Raw genomic sequence first — 26,533 nt, 5'->3', positions numbered from 1 at the left:
ATCTTTGGGAGAAGCAGAGAGAAGCAGATTTCAGTTGCGTGTGAGAAAATGTGCTCGCTTTCCCCCTGAAGTGCCCGGGGGGTTGGTGAGCTCCCCATTTTGGGAGGTACGAATTCGGTGGCTGTTGGGGGCATCTCAGTAGAGGAGTTTCCTGTGCTAGGCGTGTGGCTCTTCCCTCTGTATTTCATTCAGTTCAGGAAAAGAAATTGCTGTGTGACCTTGGAAGGTCTCTTTCTCCTTGATGCCTCACCCTGAGATGGCTGATGGGACTCAGACATTTTTAGCCATGGAAGCTTGTTTTCAAAGGAATTTCACTCAGAATGCCAGTATGAAGAGTGGATGAAAGTGGAGGCACTTTTGTTCAGAGGCAGGTGGAGGCCAAAGTCGGCTCTGACTCCACCTTCCTTGGCCCTGGGTCTCCACGGAGTACAGTGTGAGAAAGACTCATCTACATCAGTGGTTCTCAAAGTGTGGTCCCCGAACCAGCAGCATCAGCATCACCTGGGAACTTGTGGGAGATGCATAGTCTTAGATCCCACCTCAGAACCTCAGATCTGCTAAGTCAGACACTCTGGGGGTGGGGCCTGGCCATCTGTGTTTTCAGAACCCTCCAGGCAGTACTAACATTTGAGACACACAGATAGGTGATCCTGTAAGTTCCCTCCGCACAGGCCCGGCGGCTTTAAAAAACTATGGATGCTGGGGTTCCACCCTCAGAGGTTTGTGTTTAATTGGTCTGGAGTGCAGCCTGGTCATGGAAACCAGTGGAAACGCTCCCCAGGTGATTGCAATTTGCACCTGAAATGGAGAACCTAGTGGGAAAGTAGCAGACATTTTGCTTTGTTCGGCACAGTTGTGAACAAAGCCCGGTCAATCCAAGGGTGAAACAAAAGTGGGTAGACACAACCTGCTCTCTGCTTAATTGGAGGGAAGATAATAGAAACATGCGGAGCAGGTAAATAGCCTGACAATGCAAAACCTTGTAAAGCCATTACTTTTCAGGCTGGGATACAGGTTACACTGCCCCAGGTATGCAGTAGGTGCCTGGGGCATAGTTGAGGCCACGGGATAAACACGGCACATTTATTAAGAGCCTCCGCTTTGCTCTCGATGTGAAATTTTAAATTAATTAAATTGGGTATATTTTGGAGAATAATGTAAAATATGCATTCATTTTTAAGCTAAAATATGAGACTTCAGAGACATTCTGAGATCGGGGTGGCTCCCTTCAGGCTGTGACCCCGGATTTCTGGAGGCCCTAGGACACTTGAGAGTCCCTTAGACTGATTGCGGAAGTAACCCAGGAAGGCCTCGTGATGGAGGTGGCGTTTGAAAGCAGCTTTGTATAACCGAAACTAACACAGTATTGTGAAGGAATTATACTCCAATAAAGGTCTATTAAAGAAAGAAAGAAAGATGAGCAAGATATGGATCAGATGCTGGAGGCACAGAACAAACACACAGAGGCTGGGAAAGAGGATTCTTATAAAGCAGCAGTTCTCAAAGTGTGGCCCCGGGACCAGCAGCAGCAGCGACATCAGGGAACGTGGAAGAAATGTTAAATGATCCAACCCCTCGCCCGACCTGCTGAATGGAAACTCTGGGGCTGGGGTCCAGCAAGCTGGGTTTGAATAAGCTGGGCAGGAGATTTGGATGCACACTCTGCTTGGAGCCCCACTGGTGTAAAGGAATGAGCGTCAGCTGCAGAAACCAGCGCGGCCAGCTCCTGAAGGGCCGTCAGCGACCGGCCAAGCGGACTGACTTGGCTGTGAGGGCAGGAGAGGCCGCGAGGGGTTTGGAGGAGCGTGAAAGCAGTGGGGAGCTCTTGCGTGTCCTCACTCCCCCAGGGGCCTCAGAGAACTGTTTTGCTTTTTTAAAAAATGTCTTGTAACTTACCTACAGGTAAGTGCACACATCTCAAGGGTGGGGGTCAAATTTTTAATACATGCCTGTGTGTGCACTTGTAACCACCACCCAGGTAGACCATCCCCATCATCCCAGAAGGTACCTTGTGCCCTGCCCTAGTCGACGTCATCCCCCCAGAGGGTACCACGATTTTACTTTCCATCACGTTCAGTTGGTTTAGCCTGTTCCTGAACCTCATCTGAATGGAATCATGAATTGTGTATTCCTTTTGTCTCTGGCTTTTTTTAGCTCAACGTAATGTGAGATACATACCAGTTTTCCGTGTATCAGTGTTCTTTCGTATGGATCTCCCACAGTTGGTCTATCTATCCTCCTGTTAAACATCGTTTGGGTTGTTTCCAGTTGAGGCTATTACGAAGCTGCTATGAATGTTCTAGGGAACTCATTTCTCCTCAATATTTACCTAGGAGTAGAATTGTCGGGTCATAGGGTGAGCATAGATTTGGCTTTATTAGAAGCTGCCAAATAGGTTTACAGCATGGTCGAAGCAATATATACCCCGACTCGCGATGTGTAGGACTAGCGCTTTCTCCATGCACTGGCCGGCATACCCACACTGTCAGTCCTTTCACTCATGGCCATTGTGCTGATCGTGTAGTGGTTTCTCATGCGATTTCAATTTGCATTTCCCTGATGATTAATGAAATTGAGTATCTTTCCTCTGTTTACTAGCCATTTGGAAATCCTCTTTTGAAAAATGTCCTAGGCTTATTTTTTAATTGGGTTGTCTGTCTTTTTCTTTTTGATTTGTAGGAGCTATTTAAGTATCCTGGACACAAGTCCATTTTCAGATATGTGTACTGTGAATAGTCTCCCAATCTGTGGCTTCCCTATTCAGTTTTTTCAACAGCTTAATTCAGATATAAATCTCATAACCATATAATTCATCTGTTTAAAGCATAAAATTCAATACTTTTTAATATATTCAGAGTTATACAGTCATCACCACAGTCAATTTTAGCACATTCTCATCACCCCAAAGAAACTCCATACCCCTGAGTTATCACCCCCCTCAGCCCTAGGCACCCACCAGTCCAGTTCTTTCTCTATAGATTTGCCTATTCTGGACATCTTATATAGACGGAATCATACAATTTTTGGTCTTTTGACACTGGCTTCTGTCATCTACCATAATGTTTTCAAGGTTCATCCATGTTGTAGTGTGTGTCATTGACTCATTCCTTTTCATGGCTAAGTAAAACTTCATTGAGTGGATATACCATATTTTTGTTTATCCGTTCGTCAGTTGATGGACATTTGGGTTCTTTCCACTTTTTGACTGTTATGAAAATGCTGCTGTGAACATCCATGTGCAAACTCCTGCATGAACACGTTTTCCATTCTCTTGGGTATATACTTCGGAGTGTATGCTGGACCATATGGTAACCTTTCTTTAACCTTTTGAGGAACTCCTAGACTGTTTTCCAAAGTTAGCTGCACCATTTTACATTCCCACCGTTGTAGTATGATGTTTCCAGTTTCTCCACTTCCTTGCAGCACTTGTTATATGTCTTTTTAATGATAACCATCCTGGTGGGTGCAAAATGGTATCTCATTGTGGCTTTGATTTTGCATTTCCCTGACGACTAATGATGTTAGGCATCCTTTCATGTGCTTCTTGGTCATTTGTATATATTGTTCGGAGAAATGTCTTTTCAAATCCTTTGCCCATCTTTCAATAGGTTGTCTTTTTATTGTAATTCTGTATACAAGTCCCTTATCAGATACATGATTTGCAAATATATCCTCCTGTTCTGTAGGTTGTCTTTTCACTCTCTTGATAGTATCCTTTGAAGCATAAAAGTTTTAAATTTTGATGAACTCTAATTGATCTATTTTTTCTTTCCTTGCTTGTGCTTTTGGTGTCATAGGTAAGAAAGTTTTGCCTAGCCCCAAATCACAAAGATTTACTCTCATTTTTTAAAGAGTTTTATAGTATTATCTCTTTTTTTTAAAGATTTTTTTGATGTGGACCATTTTTAAAGTCTTTATTGAATTTGTTACAGTACTGCTTGTTTTATGTTTTTTGGTTTTTTGGCCACAAGGCATGTGGGATCTTAGCTCCCCGACCAGGGATCGAACCCACCCACCTTGTACTGGAAGGTGAAGTCTTAACAGCTGGACCTCCAGGGAAGTCCCGTATAGTATTAGCTCTTACCTTTAATCTTTGATTTTGAGTTAATTTTTGTGTGTGATCTAAAGAAGGAATCCAAATTCATTCTTTTGCATATGGATATTCAAATATCTCAGCACCATTTGTTGAAAAGATTATTCTTCCATTGAATTTTCTTGGCACCCTTGTCAAAAATCAACTGACCGTAAATGTGAGGGTTTATTTCTATTCCATTAATATAAATGTCTGTCCCTCCATCATTACCACACAGTCTTGATGCTTATAGCCACATAGGAAGTTTTGAAATCAGGAAGTGTGAGTCTTCCAACTTTGTTCTTTTTTTAAGGTTGTTTGGGCTATTGCATCTCCGTATGAATTTTAGGGCAGCTTGTCAATTTCTGTAAAAAAGGCAGCTTGGGTCTTGATAGGGGTTGATGTGAATCTGTCTTTCAACTCGGGAGTGCTGACCTGTTAACAATATTAAGTTGTGAACATGCGACACTTTCCATTTACGTAGGTCTTCTTTAGTTTCTTTCAGTGATGTTTTGTTGTTTTCAGAGTACATGTTCTATGCCTCTTTTGTTAAATTTATTCCTAAGCATTTTGTTCTTATCTTATTTACTTTTAAAATTATTCTTAGACTTTTTAAAATAATTTAAAATAATTTTAAAATAATTCATGGGACTTCCCTGGCGATCCAGTGATTAAGGTTCTGTGTCTTTCCACTGCAAGGGGCACAGGTCCGATCCCTGGTTGGGGAACTAAGATTCCGCATGCCTCGTGGTATGGCAAAAAATAAAATGAAATGAAAAGTAAAATTTATAGAAAAGTAACAAGATTAGGAGTAGTACACAGAACAACCAAATTCCATTTTTCCGTATTCATCTTCTAACGTGAAGTCCAATTTAACAGTTTTTTTCTGTATGGTTAGTACTTTTTGTATACGGTTTAAAAAGTCTTTGCGTGCCCCACAGAAACATATTCAGGGTTCCAAAGTATCCTCCGGTGATTGGAGGGTCACAGGTCAAATGAAGTCATGTGCCCTGGACAGCTCACGGCTTCTGCCAGGGCGCAGTTATAACGTAGGTGGGTCAAGGTTGATGTTGGTGTACGTTTGGACTCATGGGATTCCAGTGCGTCCACTTGACTTCTGGCAGCACCATCAGTGGTTTGACCACTTGCAAGGAGCAGGACATTCTGGCCACCCACTAACTGTTTAGCCCAGAGAATGGAGATGCCATGTCACCCAGAAAATGCAATGAGTGGTTTGGAGAAGGGGAAAGGAGCCAGGGGACCAGGCCCCTGAATGTGAGGTCCCTGCATCCACTGCAGGCATGTCCAGAGCAGGGTCCTGGGAACCCCGCGAGCTCCCAGGAGACTCGTCTGGGCTCCAGAGGCATAGGCCGTCCTTGCCTCTCTCCGAGGCTGCCCCAGGGTCTCTGAGGTTGGGCAAAGCCCTGGCCAGGATTCTGGAGATCTGGGCTCCAGTCTCCCCTCCTTGACCTGAGCAAGTCACTTACCTGTCTGGGCCAGTCATAAGAGGAGGAATTGGCGTGAAGCAGCTGGAAGAGCCAGGGTTCTGGAGTCAGGCTGACGTGGGCTCAAATCTCACCATCTGGTGGCCTTGGGAGAGTTACTTAATCCTTCTGGCCTAATTCCCTTATTGGTAAAATAGAAATAATAATAATGCAAGCGTTCGGTAACCATCAGCGTTGCTGTTTGTTGAGCACCTGCCCTGGGCTGGGTGCTCAGGGCACAGAGATAAGTACCACTCAGTCTAGGGGAGAAGCAAGGCCCAGAAACGAATCTTCCTAAAACATGACAGAAGGAGGTCTGCACAAACCCTGTGCAGAGGTACGTGTGTCCGCATTTAGCAGAGGGGGAGATTGAGGTCCATGGTGGTGGAGTGACTTGCCCCAGGTCACATGGAGGCAACGGTCTAGATAGACAAGGACTCGTCCTCGTTCTCTAGAGCCCTCGAGGGTTGGGACAGGAACTCCACACAGAGCTGGGGAGGCACGTATGTGAGAGGGTAGACCGAGTCAGGAAGGCCTCCGGTGCCCCAGGGGGTTGGGCTGGACCCTGCAGGCATGGGGTCCAGTCACTTCGTACTCCTTACCGACTCTGGTCCGTGCACTCTCTCCCACAATGGCACCATTGGGTCCTGGCCTCTCCCCTGTTCTGGACGACTGGAACGGCCTTCTCACTGGTCTCCCACTCCAGCCATCTCCAGTTTGTTCTCCCAACAAAGTGAACTTTTAAAGACAGATAACCTGGTCACTTTGCTCCCCTGCTTAGCACCTTCAGTGATTCCCCACCACCCCAGGATGAAACCCAAGTCCCTTAAGCCTGCTGCAGGGCCCTGTGGGGTGGGTCCTGTCTGACCCTCCAGCTTCATCATGCTCCAATCCTGCACGCGGCATGCGTGCACACACCCACGGCACGCAAACCACACCCAACTCGGTTCCTCCTCCACCTCAGGGCCTTTGCACGTGCTGTCCCCACACCTGGAACACTCCCCCTCTTGTCTCAGTGTGGGCGTTGCCTCCCTGGTGCTAAGCCGGGTCTCCTTCCCGTGGTCTGCACAGCCCCTGTGTTTTTCCCGTCACAGCAGTTACACCCCTGTGTTGACGTCATCGTTTTGCTCACTGCTTTTCCCCTAGATTGCAAACTCTTTGACGGCAGAACAGCGTCTCTCGTGTTCCCACTGTCCCCTCAGGGCTTGGGGCAGAGCAGGCGCTCAGGATATTTGTTGAGTGATAAGGAGATGAGGACCACGGATCTTCTACCCCCTTCCTCCCTCTGTGGTGGCTGCCAGGCCCCCAGGTGCGGTGATGGCAGAAACCGTTCAGGGAGCAATGGATGGGGTGGCGGGCCCTCGCGCTTCCAGCCGATGCGAGTTTGCAGAAAGGATGTCTGTACGGTTCCGATTGTGCTCCAGTTCAAGGAATGAGTCATGCTGTTGGTGGCTGACCTGCCCATTGGGACTGAGTCAATTGAGTGAGAATTAATTACAGATGAGAAGCCAGCTTGCAAAGCCATTAATGTTTAAGCTCCCTGGAGTGTGATGCAAATGCAGCCATCAGCCTTGTCTTTGCTTGTCCTTCGTGTTCCCACTCCCTCTCCCTCTCCACCCCCTTCTGTGTACTGTGGTCTGCGTATCAGGGTGACCCTATTCGGGTCTTGGCTCCCCCGTGACTCATTCTCCTTTTCTGGTAAATAAGGGCGCTGCAGTGCATCCATCAGCAAGTATTATAAAACACCTCTGTGTCGCATGCTTTGCTGGACTTCAGAAGCATGGGAGGAAACCAACAGATGTGGCCCTGCTCTGAAGATGTCATATCTAAAATTGAACCATTGCTGCCGCAGGAATAGCGCTTTATAGTTTACAAAGCAGTTTCAAACATCAGGATGAGCCTCTCAGGAGCCTCACTTTGTAGATACCTGGTGGTACTGTTATCCCCATTTTCCAGGTGAGGAGACTGAGGCTCAGATAGGTTGACAGCTTGCCCGTGACCTCTTCTGGGGTAGCTGGGCTGGAACCTGGCACTGAGCCGATAAGGGGGTGTGTTAAAGTCCTCTGTCCACCAGCTGCCAGGCAGGAGGGGTTATCAGCCTCATCAAGCACGTTTTCTCTCTTTCTGTGGGATGCCGCAGCTGAGAAGACCCTGCAGGGCTGGAGACTGGGTCCTAGTGAACACAGAGACGCCGAAGGGAGGAGTGGGTGGGCCCTCCCATGCCAGGTCAAGGTCAACAGAGAAACCTCCCCTCCAGGTTCAGGATGACCCCAAGTGTCCCAGAGCCAGCTGTGGGCAGAAATAAGAATTCAGTAGCACCACCTGCTGGCTGCCATCCCCACCTAGCTGCCCTTTCATTGTCATTCATACTTTCTCCATCCTCCTAAACTTGCTTTCAGGAAAGGCTCTGGTAGCTCAGGTACAATGCGATTCGGTTTCTAATTATGGCTCAAGAGTGTGGCCTCCACTTAAGGACACACATTCTCTCCACCCAGTTTCCGACCTGAGTGTTGGGGCTGGCTAGGGCCGGCCTCAGACAGGACCAACTCATCCCCGCTCCTTGGGAGTGCAAGCCAGGGTGGCCGCCCTCCCCGTGTCCCCCCTGCCGTTCCCGGACGCAGGACGGGGTGAGGTGTTGAGGAAGTGGGGACCTTTGCAACCTCCACATCTGCTGCCCTTCCTGGAGCACAGTGGCCTCTTTACAGATGTTCCGGGGCAGCCAGAGAGTCTCCCCGGGTCTCTGCCCCTCCCGTTCTCTGTCTCGCTCTCTCCATCAGCACCCCTCCCTCTGCTCTCTTTGCTCTCTTCGTTCCCTCTCCACCTTTGCCTCCGTCTGCCCCATCCACCTCCCTGCCTCTCAGGCACTTTCCCTTTTCAGATCTCTATGTAAAGAAACTTTTCTAACAGTAAAAACTATTCAGCAGTGGGGTTAACTGTCTTGCCCATAATGAGTTCCCCATCAGGGAGGCAATTGAACAGGCAGGGTGGTCGTCCTTCCTGAATGTTGACAAGGTGACGTCACCTTCTGGATTTGGGCCGGACCATGGCTGCTGATGCTGAGATTCACCTGATGTGCATTGCTTCAGGATTCAAGGTGGTTTCAGGATAGTCCATGTATTTAAAACCGTAGTACTGGGTCTCATGTAAGAGCATGTTTATTTGAAGATCAGACTTTTTTTTTTCTTTTTTTTTGCGGTCCTCTCACTGTTGTGGCCTCTCCCGTTGTGGAGCACAGGCTCCCGACGCGCAGGCTCAGCGGCCATGGCTCACGGGCCCAGCCGCTCTGCGGCATGTGGGATCTTCCCAGACCGGGGCACGAACCCGTGTCCCCTGCATCGGCAGGCGGGCTCTCAACCACTGCGCCACCAGGGAAACCCAAGATCAGACATTTTTGTTGTGAGAAAGAAGTCGTACATTCTTTATAATCTTAATGTTTATTAAATTTACTTTAATTTTTAAAAAATATTTATTTGGTTACACTGCGTCTTTGTTGTGGCAGGCAGGCTCCTTAACTGCAGCTCTTGGGCTCCTTAGTTGTGGCTCACCAACTCCTTAGTTGTAACATGTGACATCCTGAGTTGTGGCAGGCGGGCTTCTTAGTTGCAGCTCGCAGCCTCCTTAGTTGCAGCACATGGGCTCCTTAGTTGTGGCATGCAAATTCTTAATTGCGGCATGCATGTGGGATCTAGTTCCCTGACCAGGGATCGAACCCAGGCCCCCTGCATTGGGAACGCAGAGTCTTATCCACTGCGCCATCAGGGAACTCCCTAAATTTACTTTAATTGTTAAAGTATGTAATCATGATACAGAAATTTTAGAAAACAGAGGCAACAAGGGAAACTGATCATTCCTAATTCTGTACCCCGACACTGTAACTGTTTACATTTCATTCCCTTTCAGCTTTTTCCTTTATTCATTTTTTACACAGCTGTGTTAGGGTAGGAAGACAGCTTTGTACCCCTTCCTGATTTCTTAGCACTACGCATGAATGTTTTTACAGGCATCATCTTCACCATTTTTACACCAGGGAGCAGATGCCTATAGTTTCTTTAGACTTTGTTTTGAAAGAACAGCCCATGAACCTCTTCAGAGATGGATAATTGTAAAGCAAGAGCTGTATATTTCTTCAGAGAAGGAATTACCCAACTTCTTACCCATCTTGTAAAAGAAGAGTGTGCACCCAAGGTCCCACAAGGAAGGGGAGGAATGAGCATGCTTTAAACCTACTCCATACTGGGAGCCGTGGGGGGCTCTTTGGGCATCAGTTACCTGTGATCACCAGGTGCGTGTTGTCACCCCCATTTCACAGGGTCTGAGACACAGGTGTGAGGTCCCGTGCCATCAGTATGTACCCAGGGCTCCAAAGCCGCGGAGGAGCTGCCTGGGGGACTGTGCTCAGTCCAGTCGACTCATGCATAACAGGCCTCTCGGGGTTTCAGGATTTCCATGGAGCTGTCATGGGGGCCTTGGATGAGATGGACCAAGAGGGCAAGGACACGTTGGCCAGGGAGGAGCTGCGACGTGGCCTGAGTGAGCTCCCACCCATCCGCGACCTTCACCAGGGGATCCTGGAGGAGCTGGAGGAGAGGCTGTCACACTGGTGAGTGGCCCCGGACCCCCGTCCCCACCTCGTTGCCTTGGGGAATGCAGGAGGTGGGGTAAAAATCCCACCATGTGAAATGGTGTCTCCATTTGACTGGTGGGGAAGCTGAGACACGGAGGGGTTAGGTCGTTCACCCAAAGTAAAACAACCGTGGGAGAGTCGACCTGGGTTCCCCACCGGGGATGCAATGCCAACCATCACCGTCCAACACCGTGTGGTCACAAGGCTGAGTTCTTGCTGTCCTGTCCGCCCCCTCCTTGGCTGCAGGGAGAGCCAGCAGAAGGTGGCTGATGTCTTCCTGGCCCGGGAGCAGGAGTTTGAGCACCATGCCGCTCACATCCAGCAGTTTGATAGGTACCTGAGTCTGCTGGGTGAGAACTGCCTCCATGCCCCCCGGCTAGCAGCTGCCGTCCGAGAATTTGAGGTGGGTTGTCGGTAGTCCAAGAACCCGCTAAGGATGCAGGGGTGGGGGTGGGCATGGAAGGGCTTAATGCAAATCAGTGGGGCTTCTTAGTGGGGCAGACGGGCAGACCTGGGGGTAGGGAGGAGAGGGTGACCCAGCAGGAGGGGAAACCCAGAACATCCCCTATTGGGCCATTGATGACAGCTCCGTGAGCACCAGCCATGGGGAGAGTTTTAGTAGCTGTTTCTCTGTCCAGGAGAGAAGCACAAAGCAAGCTGGGGCCCTGAGCCACCGGAGGGCCCAACAAATGACCACCAACTGGGGATCCAGTTACTGGGCAGCAAAATCAGGGACTTTGTTCTACCACTAACATTAGGTGCAAAGCAGGGTCTGGGAGCGATGTATAACTGAGTGTAGCACAGTCTGTGAGCCTGAAAGAATGGAACTGTCAGAGTGGGGCGGTGCTAATCTGGGAGGACACCCTGGAGGAGGGGAACCTGGTTTTGGAGATGCTCAGCCTGGCAGGAGAAGACATGGAGGGAACATGTGTGGATGGGCTCACGTGGGATGCCGTAAGCCCGGAGACCTCAGGCAGGGGTCTCTGATGGAGTTTTGTTCTCCTGTCTCTTGGGAGCAGCAGAGTCAGCAAGGAGGTGGCCAGAACGTGAAGCACCGGCTGCTGAGGGTGGTTCAGCGCCTGTTCCAGTACCAAGTGCTCCTCACAGGTGGGCCTCACAGGAGGTCAAGGTGTACCGAGCTGGTGTGGGGAGGGGAAGCACCTGCAGAGGGGTGGGGGAGGCCTGGCAAGGTATGCGATGAGACCTCCCCTCCCACTGTAGCAGGAAGGGGTGGGAGGAAGGATGCCGTCACCCCCTGCAGAGGTGCCAGGCCCAGCCACCACCTTCCCTCCGGCTGAGCTTTGGATCCCCTGCTGCCACGTGGAAACTTGCCCGAGTGGCCACCTGCTACGTCTCCCTTAAGCCTCTCCGTCCTAACACACAGGAACTCACACCTTCCCCTGGGCTGCATTTCCTCCCTGGCTCAGTGGGTCTCATTTCCCTAAAGCTGTCTTATCACCAAAGCCCTCTTGAATCAGCGGATGTTTTCCCCCTTGGACCTGCTGGCCCTCTCTGTGGCTTTGCCGCTGACCACTTCCTGCTTCTCGAAGCCCTTTCCTCCCGGAGCTTCTGTGGTATACTCTCTCCCTGCCTCCCTCTGACCCCTCTGACCGCTCCCTCTCCATCTCTACTGGCCACTCTCCATGGCCCCGTAAATGTCAGTGATTCTTGGGGCTCTGCCCCAGGTCCTTGTTTCTTCCTTCTATACAAACTTCCCTCAGGAGTGTCATCCCCTCCCCTACCTCTGCCTGCCAGAAACACTCTTACCTCTGTCCTGAGCAACTGCCTTCTAAATGGACAGAGACCTCTGGCTCAGGAGCTGGTGCTCTGGTGGGGAAGATGGAACTACACACATAGAGACAGGCATGTAACTCCAGGGACCAACCAGGCTGTAAGAAAAGACATTAGGGCCAGGAGATGGAGGATTTTTTCATCTAATTCAACCAGTATTTATGAATCACCTACTGTGTACCAGGCTCTGTGCTAAATGCTGGAAAGGTAGAAGTGAATTAAACAAACTCTGTGACGCTATGGAGCTTATACTCGAACAAACAAATAAGGAAGTAAAAGTATAATATGTCCGTGATAAGAGCTTTACAGAAAAATAAAGCAGATTAAGGACATTCAGGGGAACAGGGATGCTGTATTAGATCCATCCCTCAGGGAAGACCTGTCTGAGGAGGTAACATTGAACAGAGATATCAGTGAAGTGAGGACATGAGCGATATGAAGATCTGGAAGAAGAGAGTACCAGGTGGTGGAAATAGTAAGTGCAAAGGCCCTGGGGTCTGAGCAAGCTTGGCACGTTCAAGAAGTAGCAAGAATGCCTACATTGCCCCACTAAACGAGAGGCCTGGAGAGGTAGCTGGAGCAAGACCAGCCCGTGTCGAGCCTTACGCGTGTAAATGTGTTAAGGGTCTGACACATCCCACTCTACCATGTTGGCGGCCACATCTGTCTCCCCCAGCCGACTGTGTGCTTCCTTGGCATAGCACAGTGCCAGCCACACAGCAGGTGCTGAATAGATATTTGTGGAATGAGTGAATGAATGACTAGCGGTGGTGGGCGTGATGCTGGTGGTGATTCTGGGGGCCCACTTTTGTGCCAGTGTGTTCTTGTGATGGGCTAACAGAAGAGAGGGTGGGCACCTCATTCTTCTGGAAGTCTCATTCCGTCTCTGGAGACAGAGGGGCTCCTGTTGTGGACACGAGGGGCTGGCCTCCCCAGGGCAAACTGACTCCTGGCTCTTGTTCTGTCTGCAGACTATTTAAATAACCTTTGCCCGGACTCGGCTGAGTACGATAACACACAGGGTAAGTCCGGTGTGAACCCAGAGGAAGGGGATACATTCCTGTTTTGGTCCCTCTCCCCAACTCTGGACTCTACACCAGATCCTAGGCACACAACACAGCCCCCTCCCCCCAGCTGGGTGTGCAGGGGACGTGAGGCCTCCGGGGCTGCCAAGTGACTCCCCTTCACCTCAACCATGGGGACTCCCTGGGATGGGCTGACGTCCAGTCAGAGGAGGAGAAGGAGGTGATCAGAATTCAGTGATAGGAGGTAGTGCCAGGTCTAAAAATCTCACCCAGACTCCCTGTTTCCTCCCAGTTCTGTGTGGCTGTCCCTGCATGCGACCTGCCGGGGCAGTCCCTATTTTAACATATTCTAGTTACAGCCAAGGAAACTGAGGCATGGGGTGGTCACGTGACTGTCAAGGTCACTTAGGTGGTAGTGGCCAAGCTGGGATTGGGCCAGTGACCTGACCCGGCCATGGGAAGAATTGGTGCCACCCATACACAAGGCCCTGCAGGGATCTTGCGTGGGGAGAGGCGAGGAGGTGGCAGCTAGCCCGGCCCGCCCCAGGAGGCCCAGCCCTCGGCTCTGCTTCTTTCTGTAGGTTCGCTGACCCTCATCTCCAAGGTCACAGACCGCGCCAATGACAGCATGGAGCAAGGGGTAAGTCCAGCCCTGGGTAGCTTCCGTTGGCTGCAGGTTCCAGGAGCCCCTCCACCCTGCACAGGTCTGCCTTGTGATACCCCACTTCTTGGTGAGGGGCGCAGGCAACCATTTATCTCATGGGATCTTGCAACAAGCCATGGGTTCTGGCGCTGACATGTGCTGTGTGACCTCAGGTACTGTGTGTCCCTCTCTGGGTCTCCAGTTCACCATTTATTTGAATAGTGAGGGAGGCTGCAGACTTGCACAGACCTGATAAGTAGTGCCCAGACTGTAGTCTGAGAACGTTTGCGTTAGCACCTGGAGTGGTCTGTAAACTACAGATTCCTGGGCACGCCTTAGGTCTTCCCAGTTGGAGCTTCTGGGATAGGGTCCAGAGATAGGCATTTTTAACAAGCACCCCAAATAAATGGCCCACAAAAGTTTGAGAGCCGTTCATCCACGAGAACATGTGAGCTCTAAAGCACACCTGGTTCTGACAGTGTATAACTCTGCATTCGGGAGGTGATCAGATGCTTACTGCGTTTCTGTCCAGGATGGCCAGTTTTATCCCACCTCCCAACTCTGTTCCCGTGGTTACCACAGTTACTTGTGTCCACATATTTTCTGCTCCTCTAAGCAGTAAATATGCTAGAGCTGTGTGTTAAGAACGATTCTGAGGCCGAGTCCTAGGCCAGTGGGAAAGAGTTCAGTGATCGGTTAGTGATGTCTTCCACAGGCAGAGGTGGGAGTGATGGTGGTGTGTATGCCGAGCTGTTGCTCAGCTTTGCTGTGGCAGGTATGCAGAGCATCCGTGTAATCAGTCATCAGCAGATAGAAATAGGGGAAAGGAAATAACGTCTCTTGGGCCCCTGCTGCATGTCACGTCTTGTGTTGGGGTCTGGAGATGCAGAGCTAAGACGTGAACCCCAGCCCTTGAGAAAATCACAGCTTAGTGGAGCAGTAAATACGTGGACATGAAGAACCATGATAAACATCGTGAGGGAGAGAGAGAAAGTGCTACAAGGTTCAGAGAAGGGATTCATCTCTCCAGCAGGGAGATCACTGAGAAGCAGTGATACAGGAGGAGCCCACACAGGGAGGAATGTGCGTGTGCCATGAAGGCAGAGGGAGCAAGGGTGGTCCAGGAAGAGGGCCTGGCCTGGGCACAGGCATGGAGATGGGAAAGTGCCAGACATGTCAGAGTTCAGAGGGTCACCCAGCGTGGCTGGAAGATGGGAACAGCATAGGTGCGGTCGGAAAAGAGTCTGAGGGGAGAAGTCAAGGTGGCTGGTGGAGACATGTGCAAGTGTGGAGGCTGAAGACAGCTGGGTGCGAAATCCAGGGGGTCAGACACGCTGTTGTCATCAGCACCCACCCCCCTCCGGTGTCCGTGGGCTCCCTGCTCTCTGGCATTTTGGCATTTTGTACATACAGTGAGATTTCCCTCACTGTAGCCAAAAAACAGAGGCGCTTTGGAGTCGGCGCCCTGTCGTGACGTAGCAGCAGATGGGCTGGGCTGCCTACACTTCCCTTTAGGAGGGATATGCCTCTGCTTCCAAAAGGGAAAATCTAGGTCAGGAAGGGCTGTGTCTTCCCTCCTGTGGTGAGCTCCTGCACATGGCCCCTGCCTGGAGGAACAACTGGAGTAGCCCACGGCCAAACACCCTCCTGGCTTTCTCCAAGGGCCAGGCTTGATGCTACGCCAAGATGCAGGCTGGCTGTTGTCTCTCCAGCTGCCTGTGGACACTGCACCAGGCCTGCTCTGGACTAGTGGCCTCCACCTCACGCCTGCTGGGATCGGGCTAGGACTCTGCCTGAGCCATGGACGGGCAGGTCCAGATAACCCAACCCCGACGCAGAGCTCAGTGGCTGTGAGTGTTCCTGAAAGATGGACTGGGGCTCTGCCTCCCCCTCCCCCCTGGTCCCCCTCCAGCTCAGGCCTCATCACCTCCCAGCTCTGCCATTCCATTCTCCATCTGGCAGCCAGAGTGATCCTATTAAAATATGTTTGATGGTGCCAGAACCCCTTTTTGCAAAGTCTTCCATGAATCTAGATGGCCTTCAGTAGAATCTGGAAAGTACTTATTGGTTGTGAGGACCAGCGAAGGCTACTTGGAGGAGGGCAGCGTTCGTTTGGGGTTTATGCTCACATCAAACCATTACCACAGTTCCTCACACAGGTCATAGCTGGAGGTATGGTTTCCAGGAAAAGCCAGATCCCACCACCCCGCCAATCCAAAATGGGACCCACATACCATCCAACACACAGTGTGAAACACCACCATCCCCACCTCTCCCCAGCCCCTGGCTACCACCATTCTGCTTTCTGAATAGAGCTTTTTCGGGAACAGTTTTAAATGTATAGAAAACATTGAGAAGGTTATACAGAAAGTTCGCACGCGTGCCACAGTTTCCCCTGTTACGAACATCTTATATTAGCGTGGTACATTTGTTACAGTAAAGAACCAATATTGATGTAGTATTATTAACTAAAGACCATAGTCCATTCAGATTTGCTTAATTTTTGCCTAATGTTTTCTCCAGGTTGTCATCCAGGATATCGCATCACTTTTATTTTTATTTTTTTTGTTTGTTTTGGTTTTTTTTTCATACACACTGTATTTTATTTTACAAGAGATAAATAAACTGACACCAAGCATTGTAAATGGGTGACCACAACAAAAGCAAGCAACAATGATTGCAATTACCGAACATGAAACACACTCACACTATGTCATAATATTGACATTCAGTCCAGTAATCCTCCACTGTAACAGCTCCTTTACTTTGCAGTGAAAATTGATTTGTATATTTTTTGCCTCTGAGTCCTTGTGGGATTTTTTTTTTATTCAAACAAAGTCACAAAAATTATAATCATCCTCATCAGTTCACTCAGTCCCATGTAATTAATTTCTTTTTCATTCTTGATCTTTTGTTAGCACTTTTATGAATTCATCAGTTTTCCATTAGAGTTCTGAAAATGCTTACTCTTCCAGTTCAGCAGTATGGTCAGTTACCAGAAACCTTTACTTGTCAGAGTCTTTTCCATGAATTCCTTGAAGATGAAACCCTTTTATAGGAACATTTTTGCAAAAGCATCAGAGTATACCCAGAACTGTCTGTAAATGACAAAAGACTTAAAAATGACCACGGTTAAAGATTTGATGAAAGTTCGTAATAATGCAATTGACAAGGAAATTTAGTTGTTTCTGAGATATACATTTTAAAGTAATAACTAGAATTATGACGTAAACATTATACCAGAACATACAAGATTTTTAGATATTTATCACGTCACTTTTAGATGTCACGTTTCCTTAGGCTCCTTTGACTGTGACAGTTTCTCAGGCTTTCTTTGTTTTTGATAACTTTGACAGTTTTGAAGAATACCAATCAGTTATAGTGTAGGATGCCCTCTGTTGTGATTTGTCCGATATTTTTCTCATGATTAGACTAGGTTTGTAGTTTAGGCGGAAGATCACAGAAAGTACTGTTCTCATCATAGCATATGAAGGGTACATACTGGCAACCTGTTGTATGACTGTTGATGTTGACTGTGATCACCTGGCCAAGGTTGTGTTTGTCGGATTTCTCCATGTAAAGTTCCACCCCCACCTGCCCTGTCCGTACTCTTTGGAGGAAAGTCACTTATGCACAGCCCACATTTAAGGAGTGAGGAATAATGCTCCCTCTCCTTGAAAGCAGAGTATCTACCTAAATTATTTGGAATTCTTCTGCAAGGGAGATTTGTCTCTTCTCTCTCATTTATTAATGTATTCACTAATTCTAAATAAATTATTTATATCAGTAAGAATTCACGTATATTTATTTTATGTTTGAGTTCTAATCCCATCTACTTTATTTTATTTCTCAAATTGTTCCATCTTTGGCCATTGAGAACCTGGCCAGTTGGTTCCTGTGCCTCTTTCATATACCCCCATTGATGTGGGTTTGGGTGGGGATTTTTATTTTGTTTATTTATTTTTTGAGCACTTCCTTACTTTCTGGCACTACTGGATGGTCCAGGATCATGTTGTATATTTCCTGCCCCAGTCCTAGAATCAGCTATTTCTCCAAGGAGGCTTGGTTCCTTTAATTGGTTAATGGTATTAGAAACCAAGATCTGGGCACCAGGTTTGCTCATTGCTATTGGGGTATCATTTCTTCTAGATTCTCTTAGCTATAGAGCAAAGTAATAAATGTGTATATACCAACCTGTGTATATACTCATATTTATAGCTATTTCTATATATAACCACCTGTATTAAGCTAGATATGAGTTCTTACTGATGTCTTCAACTCTGATTCTTACCAAATGGATCATTCCAGCCTCCTTCCCTGGCTTATCTGTAAATTTCCACTCCAACAGGGAGAAACCTGGCTCCTGCCATTCCAACATCCATTTATTTAATTGATCAGTTTACCTTCCTTCTTGAAAAATATTTTTCCTGAGTATAGAAATATGGGTTGACCAATATTTTCTTTCAATACTTCAAAGATGCCATGCCACTGTCTTATGGCCTGCCTAGTTTCTGATAAGAAATCTGCTGCAATGTTTATATTTATCCTCTTTATGTAAAGTGTCCCTTTTTTACTAGCTGCCTTCAAGATCTTCCCTTTACATTTGACTTTCAGAAGTTTGACTATGATATCTAAGTATGTGTGTTTTGGAGGGGTGTGGCATTTATCCTGTTGTGATTCTTAAACTTCCTGGACCTGTGGTTTGTTGTTGTTCATTAATTTTGGAAAATTCTCTTGGATGCCCTGTTCTTCCTCCCCACCCCCACACTCTATTTTCTCTTTGTGTTTCAGTTTGGTGAATCTCAACTTACCTATCTCCAAGTTCATTCATTCTTTCCTCAGCTGTGTTCAGTTTGCTGTTAAGCCTGTCAAAGGAATTCTTCATTTCTGATACCACATTTCTTATTTTTCACATTTCCGTCTGTTCATGCATGCTGTCTACCTTTTCCACTAGCTCCTTTAACATATGAATCATCGTCATTCTAATGTCCCTGTCTGATGGCTCCAACATCTGTGTCACCTCACATTCTGGTTTTCTTGAATGCTTTACCTCTTGAAAATGAGTTGGGGTTTGTTCTTGTTTTTTGTGTTTGCCGTAATGTTTAATCAAATACCAGACATTATGTGTAGAAGAACTGTCGAGACTGGGGGTAGTGTCTACCCCCGGAAGTGGACGTGCTTCTTGTTTACTCATGCCATTCATGTCGGGGGTGGGAGTTGCATCCATCCAGTCAGTAGTTGAGCTGGGTTTAGGTTTTGTTGTCACCATCCTCGCCTTCAGAGCCCCACAGACTTCACGCTCCTCCAGAAGGGGGCTGCTGTTACCTGATGCTGTGTGTTGGGCCTGAGGTGCTGGAGAGTTTTTCTCATGTTCCTGCTCCATCTTTGGAGATCTCCTTGTTCTTGCCCCTTCCCCTTCTCAGGGGTAGACCACTGTTTCCTGTTACTCCGTGCTAGGCTCATAGGTCACAGCTCTCCTGGACAAGCCTCAGTCTTAAGTAGGGCCTGTGAGCCAGGCTCTCTCAGCATTCCTGCCCCTCCTCTGCATGGTGGCAAAACTCTGCTGTGTGTCTGTGGCGGGTCTTTGACAGGTTTCTGCTTTGTGTTGGTGCACAATCCTGGGCCTGAGAGGTTACCCACCTCTTCTTGGAACAGATGTCTTTTGCTTCTGCCCTTTCCCCAGAAGCAGTGGGCAGCTCTTTGCCTGGGCTCTGGGAGTGGGAGGGTTGCCCCACCTCCCCCAGTGACTGAAGGGTTTTGTACCAGAGAGGGGCCTGTGGAAGTGGGCAGGGTTTTATTCCAGCCCCCAGTGGTAGCCTGCTTGCCTTCACCACCAAGAGGGGGTTCTCTCTGGCCCCAGTCTTCCTTATAAGTATCTGGCAGAAACTCCTGGAAAAGAGCTTGCAAGTGACTGCAGATGCGCCTTGTGTCTGGGGCTCCCTGTTATTCTGAGTTGTCCCACCAGTCCACACCTGACCTTTAAGAATCTATCAACATTTTAGCTGCTTTCTTCTCACCTTTTTTATGCCGGCCACCTCCTCCCCCATGTGTTGCCAAAGGCAGAATAGCTCGTTCCTCTTGTGTTTCCATGGTGGGGCTGTGGTCCGTCTTTGGGACTCAGTTCACCCAGTGGCCTTGAGACCCCACCTCTCCCATAGGCATAAGAAGAGTTATGCTTTTGCAGATGATATGGCTTTTTCTCCCTGTTAGGTTGGGGGCATGGTTTCCTTGCAGCTCCTACATGATAAGCGGAAGTGGAACAACTTATATACATTTCTAATGGGTAGGATTTTATGCCCTAAACTGGGGACAGTGTCAAGGCCTGAAATTCAAGACAGTTTCTCTACACACAATTTTCACCTTGTTCATTGGCTTTAGAAACAACCCTGCAAAAGGTTAAGGGGCATGTGCCCCATGGGTTAGGTGCTTGTCATTTCTCATTTTACGGGATGGTGTGCATAGGCCTGGGGGCATGTCACCTTACGTATTGTGGATTCCCAGTGAGGGACCGACAGGGAGCTCCCGGCACACTTGTTTGTCTTGAGGGAGTACAGAGCATTTCCTCCACAGGTGCTACGGTTTTTTCGTTATTCTCTCTCAGGCCCTGCCCGCCCCCCACCCCCACAAAGGACACAAGCCCACAGAGCCAGTCCGGCCTTGGACATCTGTCACCTCTGGGTTATTGAGGTCCGGATGCTCCAGGCGTTACAGGGGACACAGGCTAGAGTAGGAGCAGAGGCCGGGAGACAAACAGGTATCGGACGGCACAGTGAGGCCACGTGACCATCTCCACGGCCTGCAGAAAGATGGCAGTGTCAGACCCCAGGCCCAGAGAGACTAGCCTGCTTGTAGGCAGTCCACACAGGTGGCATCCTGCAGACCCAGGCTCAACTCCTGGTCCTGCCACCGACAGGAGGTCAGATTGGAAGCAAGTCCCTTCTGGGCTGCATTTCCTTCTTTGAAGTGGAAACAATGCCAGTCCTTACAGAGGAGATGAGGCGTCCTGACCATCTCCCCCTCGCCCTGCTCCCGCCCGCAGGAAAACCTACAGAAGCTGGTCCACATTGAGCACAGCGTTCGGGGCCAAGGGGATCTCCTCCAGCCAGGAAGGGTGAGTGCCACCACTGCTGCCAAGGGCAAGGGCAAGGGCAAGGGGCAGCCCGGCAGGCAGGCGAGGCCTTGATAAGCCCCATTGTTCAGCTGGGCTGGCCCCAGGCAGGCCTGGCTGCAGGTGCCTTTCAGCCAGGAGGGTGGGGGGAGGGCAAGGGCTCTGCTGGGCTCCCCAGGACCCCCAGCTGCCTCCCCTGGGCTTTTCCGCTTTCAGGGCCTTTAAAGAAACAGTGCCATTTGGGTTCCGTGTTCCTCTGAGAAAAAGAGACACCAGTATTCTTAGTTTAGTCCAGTTGCTGGGAAATCAGGGAAACCATCTCTCAGGAACCCCAACAAAGCATTTTAAAAGTAACATTTTTGGGGATTCCCCTGGTGGCGCAGTGGTTAAGAATCTGCCTGCCAATGCAGGGGACACGGGTTCAAACCCGGGTCTGGGAAGATGTCACGTGCCACGGAGCAACTAAGCCCGTGTGCCACAACTACTGAGCCTGCGCTCTAGAGCCCACAAGCCACAACTACTGAGCCTGTGTGCTGCAACTACTGAAGCCCGTGCACCTAGAGCCCATGCTCTGCAACAACAAAAGCCACCGCAGTGAGAAGCTTATGCACCACAACAAAGAGCAGCCCCCGCTCGCCGCAACTAGAGAAAGCCTGTGTACAGCAGAGAGGACCCAGTGCAGATAAAAATAAATAAATAAATTTAGAAATAACATTTTTTAAGAGACAAATTTATCCACTTTAAGCTTCCAAATGGAAAACATAAAACTCAGCTCAAGGGCTTCCCTGGTGGCGCAGCGGTTGAGAGTCCGCCTGCCGATGCAGGGGACGCGGGTTCATGCCCCAGTCCGGGAAGATCCCACATGCCGCGGAGCGGCTGGGCCTGTGAGCCATGGCTGCTGAGCCTGGGCGTCCGGAGCCTGTGCTCTGCAACGGGAGAGGCCACAACAGTGAGAGGCCCACGTACTGCAAAAAAAAAAAAAACTCAGCTCAAGAATAGTCAAAAATATGTTTATTACCTGTTCCAGTCCATGAAGGACAAGGAACAAAGAATGAGAGATTGCACTTAGGTGTAAAGTCACACCTAATGTTTTGGCCCGAGTCATCAGTTTAGTGAATATTTATTAAACATCTATTTGTATCCTCCAGAATTGAGGGGGCTGTAGCAACTGTTCACAGGTCTTCAGCCATTTTAGCAAACTTTCAAAGGCTCTGTTCCAATTGGACCCCTTGTGGTAGCGAACCAGCAAGCGAGTCATTGTCTGGACCACTCTATGGCCGGAACGGTGTCTGGGGTTGGTGTAATTCAAGGTGGATGCTCCTGAAAGGCCAGGTGCCTGTCCGCAGAGCTGCTCCACCAAACACGGGGCACGTCTCCTAAGCTGGGAATTCTCCCACGAGTTGCTCTCTGGTACTCTGGGAGGTGCTGTAATTTGTTTCCCACTAAAGGGCCTCCCCCCACCCTTCTCCAGGACATAGGGGGGTGTCAGCCTGACCACGGAGGTCTGCTTCTCTCCCCACAGGAGTTTCTGAAAGAAGGGACACTGATGAAAGTAACAGGGAAAAACAGACGCCCCCGACACCTGTTTCTGGTAAGTACCTGGCCCCCATCCAGGCCCCAGGACTGTCACGTTCTGTAAAGTGTTCTGGGGCAGTACTCAAGGACAGCTGCAAGCAAAGGGGAGACTAGACCAGAGCCTAATCCTTAGGGTGCGGATCATTCTGAATAGCCGAGCTTTCCAGAAAGCTGAGGGCTTTACAATCCATCCCTAATGTATTACTTGAACGATTTTGAGGGGAATGTTGCCAAAATTTAATTACCCAGGTGCCCATCCTAAAACCAAGAAGTTCTTAAACCGGGAATAGCTGTTCAACTGCCTTATCTAACAAGCGAGAAAACTGAGATCCAGAAAGGAGGGTTGACTTGGCCGGATCTCCCTGCAGGTTGGTGGCAGAGGTCCAGAAGGGAACCAGGGTTCTGACCCGAGCCCAGCCCTTTCTCCACTGTGCACAGGATGGGATATACGTAACATTTTTGATGATTTACCGCCACAGTCTGGAACACCAGGGAGTGTCCAGGCCTGGGGTATAGTAACATCAACCTCAGTGGCTACTGAGCTACAAGCAGCTCTTTGCCCCAGTCCTGAGACCCAGCCCATGCCCCCCCGCCCCGCCCCGCAAGTAGTTTTGCCTTTTAAGTTCTTCTCTCTGCTGGATGTAATTTTTCTCTCTGCTCCTTCGCCGTTAGCTGTCATCTCTTGTTACTGTCAGTTGTGGCTGCCCTAACAGTCTCCTTACACTTTGTTACAATTGTGTGCAGAGTAAAAGGAGAGAGGCTCTGAGTCAGTTTGTAGGAACAGGCCGACAAAGAAAGGGCATTGGAGGAGTGGGAACAGCATGGGCAAACGTAGAGGCGGGAGGAGCGTGGTGTGTCTGGAGGACCTCTGTGAGTCTCGTGGAGTCATTGGCTGCAGATGGGGTCTTCCACTCACGAGCTGGGTCTACACCAGGCCTCAGATAGACCCTCTGCCACTTGGGGACTGAATTCCAGAGAGGGCTCATGGTCCTGAGCAGGGGAATCCTGAGCCTGACCGAAGCGGCACGTCTGCGGCTGCCCATCAGGGTTTGGGGAGCCTCTGTGGCACGTGTCCCAAGGCCCCAGCCCGACCTCAGTGGGTCACTCCACTCCTCATAGAGCACAAGGGGCGCTGAGCTTAGAGGCTCTTCTCCCTCTGTTCCCTCCTCGCAGCCACCTGTCACCTCCCGTGAGAACCCCTCCCTTTGGCTGACTGGTGCTGCAGTGCAAGGCAGGCAGCGTGGTCCTGGACCACTCATAGAGCCCTGGGTGCTCGTGGCGTTGCCATGGCAACAGGGGCTCCAGGGGCAGCCGCAGGGAGGCTGGAACTGCTGTGGTAGTGACACAGGAGGGTTCCCCATGGTGGGCGGGGTGTGACCACCACCAACACACTACCCTGCACACACTTGGAGGCACCCTCATTTACTCATGACCCTGGCTCTGCCGCTGATGAGCTTTGTGATCCTGGGAGGTTGTCTAGCCAGTCTGTGCCTCGGTTTCTCCTTCTGTGAAATGGGGATGATAATAACAGCACCTGCCTGAGGGAATTGCTGGGGGATGAATTGAGATCATTCCGGGGGCTTAGCCCAGCACCTGGCCTGCCCAGGAGTGCATGTGGAATGCCCAGTAGTTCTTGTCAGTGTTAGAAGAACAGAGCCAGAAGGGGCTTTGAAGGTTCCTCTGACCCAGGGGTCGGCCTGCTGCCTGTTTTGTTCAGAAAGCTCTATTGGAACGCAGCCTCACGCATTCTTTTATGATTGTCGGTGGCTGCTTTTAGGCTGTAGCAGCTGAGTTGAGCAGTTGCGACAGAGACCATCTGGCCCACAAAAACTGAAATATTTACTATCTGGCCTTTTACGAAAAAATTGCCAACCCTGGTCTATTCCAACTCTGTTTAGACAGTGAGGCCCAGAGAGAGGAAGGGTTTGCCTGAGGTCACACAGCAGCTCAGTGCCCAGGCCGGGTCTCCCGTACCACCCGGGCCAGAAGCGCCAGGAGAGCTGGTGGCAGGAAAACTCACCCATTCTGTCCCCTCAGCAGACTCTGTCTGCAGGGAGAGGAGTGTAAATCCTGAGTTCTTGCTCCATTTCAGACCCCGAGATGCCTTGTCCTGTTCTATCCTCAGGACACCCCTAGTCTGCCTTGGCTCCCACGCATAGGGGCTCACTGGGGACCACTCTCAATGTTTGTAGTGATGTGGGGGTAGGGATGTCCTCCGCTTGGCAGGTGAGGAGGCTGAGGCTCAGAGAGGGCAACAGCTTGTCCAAATTCACAGAGCTGCTGCAGAGCAGGGTCAGGACTGACGGCCCACAGCCCCACCCAGAGCGTGACATCGGCTCTTCAAGCTGTAAACTTTTAGCCAAACAGAAGCACTCTCTCCGGAGGAGAAGTGACTTTCCTTATGTTTCTTCATCTCTGCCCTTCTTCAGGGCAGGAAGCTTCAGTTGTTCATTCAACAAATATTAATTGAGCACCTACTGCACTGCTGGAGGTACGGCAGTGAATAGAACACACCAGCTCCCTGTCCCCAAGGAGCTTCCCCCTTCCCTCCCTTCCTTCCTTCACTTTGCTTGGTAGAGGCTTAATTAATTAATTTTAAATATTTATTTATTTTTATTTTTGGCTGTGTTGAGTCTTAGTTGCGACACGTGGAATCTTTGTTGCGGCATGCGTGATCTTCCATTGCGGCGCGTGGGCTTCTCTCTAGTTGTGCGGGCTTCTCTCTAGTTGAGGCGCGTGGGCTCAGTAGTTGTGGCGCACGGGCTTAGTTGCCCCACGGCATGTGGGATCTTAGTTCCCCGAACAGGAGTTGAACCTGTGTCCCCTGCATTGGAAGGTGGATTCTTTACCACTGGACCACCAGGGAAGTCCCTGAGGCTTAATTTATATAGAGTTAAATGCATCAATTTTAAGTGTACGTGTTAGTATGTGTTGACAATTGTATATCATCGTGTGACCACCACCTGGGTCAAGGTACAGAACATATCCAGCCCCCAGAAAGTTGCCCTGTGCCCCTTGTCAGGCACCTTCCCCCACCCCCACCCCCGGCAACCACTGGCCTTGTTTCCATCAGTATAGATTAGTTTTGCCTGCTCTGGAGCTTCATATAAATGTTATGAAGCAGCATGTACTCCAGAGTCTGGCTTCTTTCCCTGGCATGTGTTGGAGGTTGAACCCTGTCATCAGGCATGTATCTGTCTGCTCTGTGGTTACTGTGTGGCTGTGAGGTGTGGATGAATCACAGTTTCTGTGTCTAGTCACCTGTTGATGGACGTTTGGGTTGTTTGCTTTTGGGGCTGTTATGAATAAGCCTCTAGGAACATTCCCATACCTGACTTTTTTTTTTTTTTTTTTTGGTGGTACGCGGTCCTCTCACCGCTGCGGCCTCTCCCGCTGTGGAGCACAGGCTCCGGACGTGCAGGCTCAGTGGCCACAGCCCACGGACCCAGCCGCTCTGCGGCGTGTGGGATCCTCCCAGACCGGAGCACTTACCCATGTCCGCTGCATTGGCAGGCGGACCCCCAACCACTGCTCCACCAGGGAAACCCCCCATACCTGACTTTTTGTGGGCATCTGCATTTGTTCCTCCTGGGTGTCTATGTCAGAGTGGAATTGTGGGGAAGGGTGTCCTGTTTCACTCCAGAGTGGTTTTGCTCTCCTGTGTGGGTCACGGGGAATGCAAGATGCCTCTGCTCAGTGATGCTCCAGGACACACCCAGCACAGCCTTCTGGGGCCAAGACATGTCTGATGGGGTTCCCCTCTCCCCAGATGAGTGATGTGCTCCTATACACGTATCCCCAGAAGGATGGGAAGTACCGGCTGAAGAACGCATTGGCGGTGGCCAGCATGAAGGTAGATACCTGGGGTGGGTGCCCTGGGGTGGGCGGGGGGACCCCAGGGGAGGCAGAGACACAGCCCTGCTTGTGGAGCTCACAGACCAGCGGAGGTGAGGGAGCCTGGGTTGTGAGTTACAGCAGGATTCTGTTGTAGGTAGTCCAGGGAAAGTGAGGCTGAGGGAGGCCTCCTGGGTGGGGGAGCTGAGTCCCTTAGAGTGGATAATATTTGGACAAATAGGGAAGGGAGAGAAGGAGGGGGTCCTAGGAGGAGGGAAATGCATAAGGAAAGGCTTGGAGGGAGGAAACAAGCAGGTGTTTTTTTTTAATTGTGGTAAAATATGCATAATATAAATTAACCATTTTTAAGTGTACAA

General features: G+C 49.8%; 1 protein-coding gene across 2 annotated transcripts in view; it reads left to right on the top strand.

The window, feature by feature from the left end:
* The window catches only part of FGD5 (FYVE, RhoGEF and PH domain containing 5), a 115,833-nt gene that overhangs the window by 73,516 nt on the left and 15,784 nt on the right, over positions 1–26,533 (top strand). Inside the window, exons 6-13 of one of the 2 annotated variants that reach the window (XM_082662777.1) lie at positions 9,996–10,156; positions 10,427–10,583; positions 11,200–11,287; positions 12,943–12,993; positions 13,578–13,636; positions 20,679–20,750; positions 22,270–22,338; positions 26,092–26,175. In XM_082662777.1, coding sequence (XP_082518903.1) covers positions 9,996–10,156; positions 10,427–10,583; positions 11,200–11,287; positions 12,943–12,993; positions 13,578–13,636; positions 20,679–20,750; positions 22,270–22,338; positions 26,092–26,175 — 741 coding nt within the window. The remainder of the gene's footprint in view (positions 1–9,995; positions 10,157–10,426; positions 10,584–11,199; positions 11,288–12,942; positions 12,994–13,577; positions 13,637–20,678; positions 20,751–22,269; positions 22,339–26,091; positions 26,176–26,533) is intronic. The other variant, XM_082662778.1, reaches the window with a different exon arrangement.

The sequence above is a fragment of the Grampus griseus genome, assembly GCF_964374135.1.
Source record: "Grampus griseus genome assembly, chromosome: 10".
Lineage (NCBI taxonomy): Eukaryota > Metazoa > Chordata > Mammalia > Artiodactyla > Delphinidae > Grampus > Grampus griseus.
This window is presented reverse-complemented; position numbering and strand designations above follow the sequence as displayed.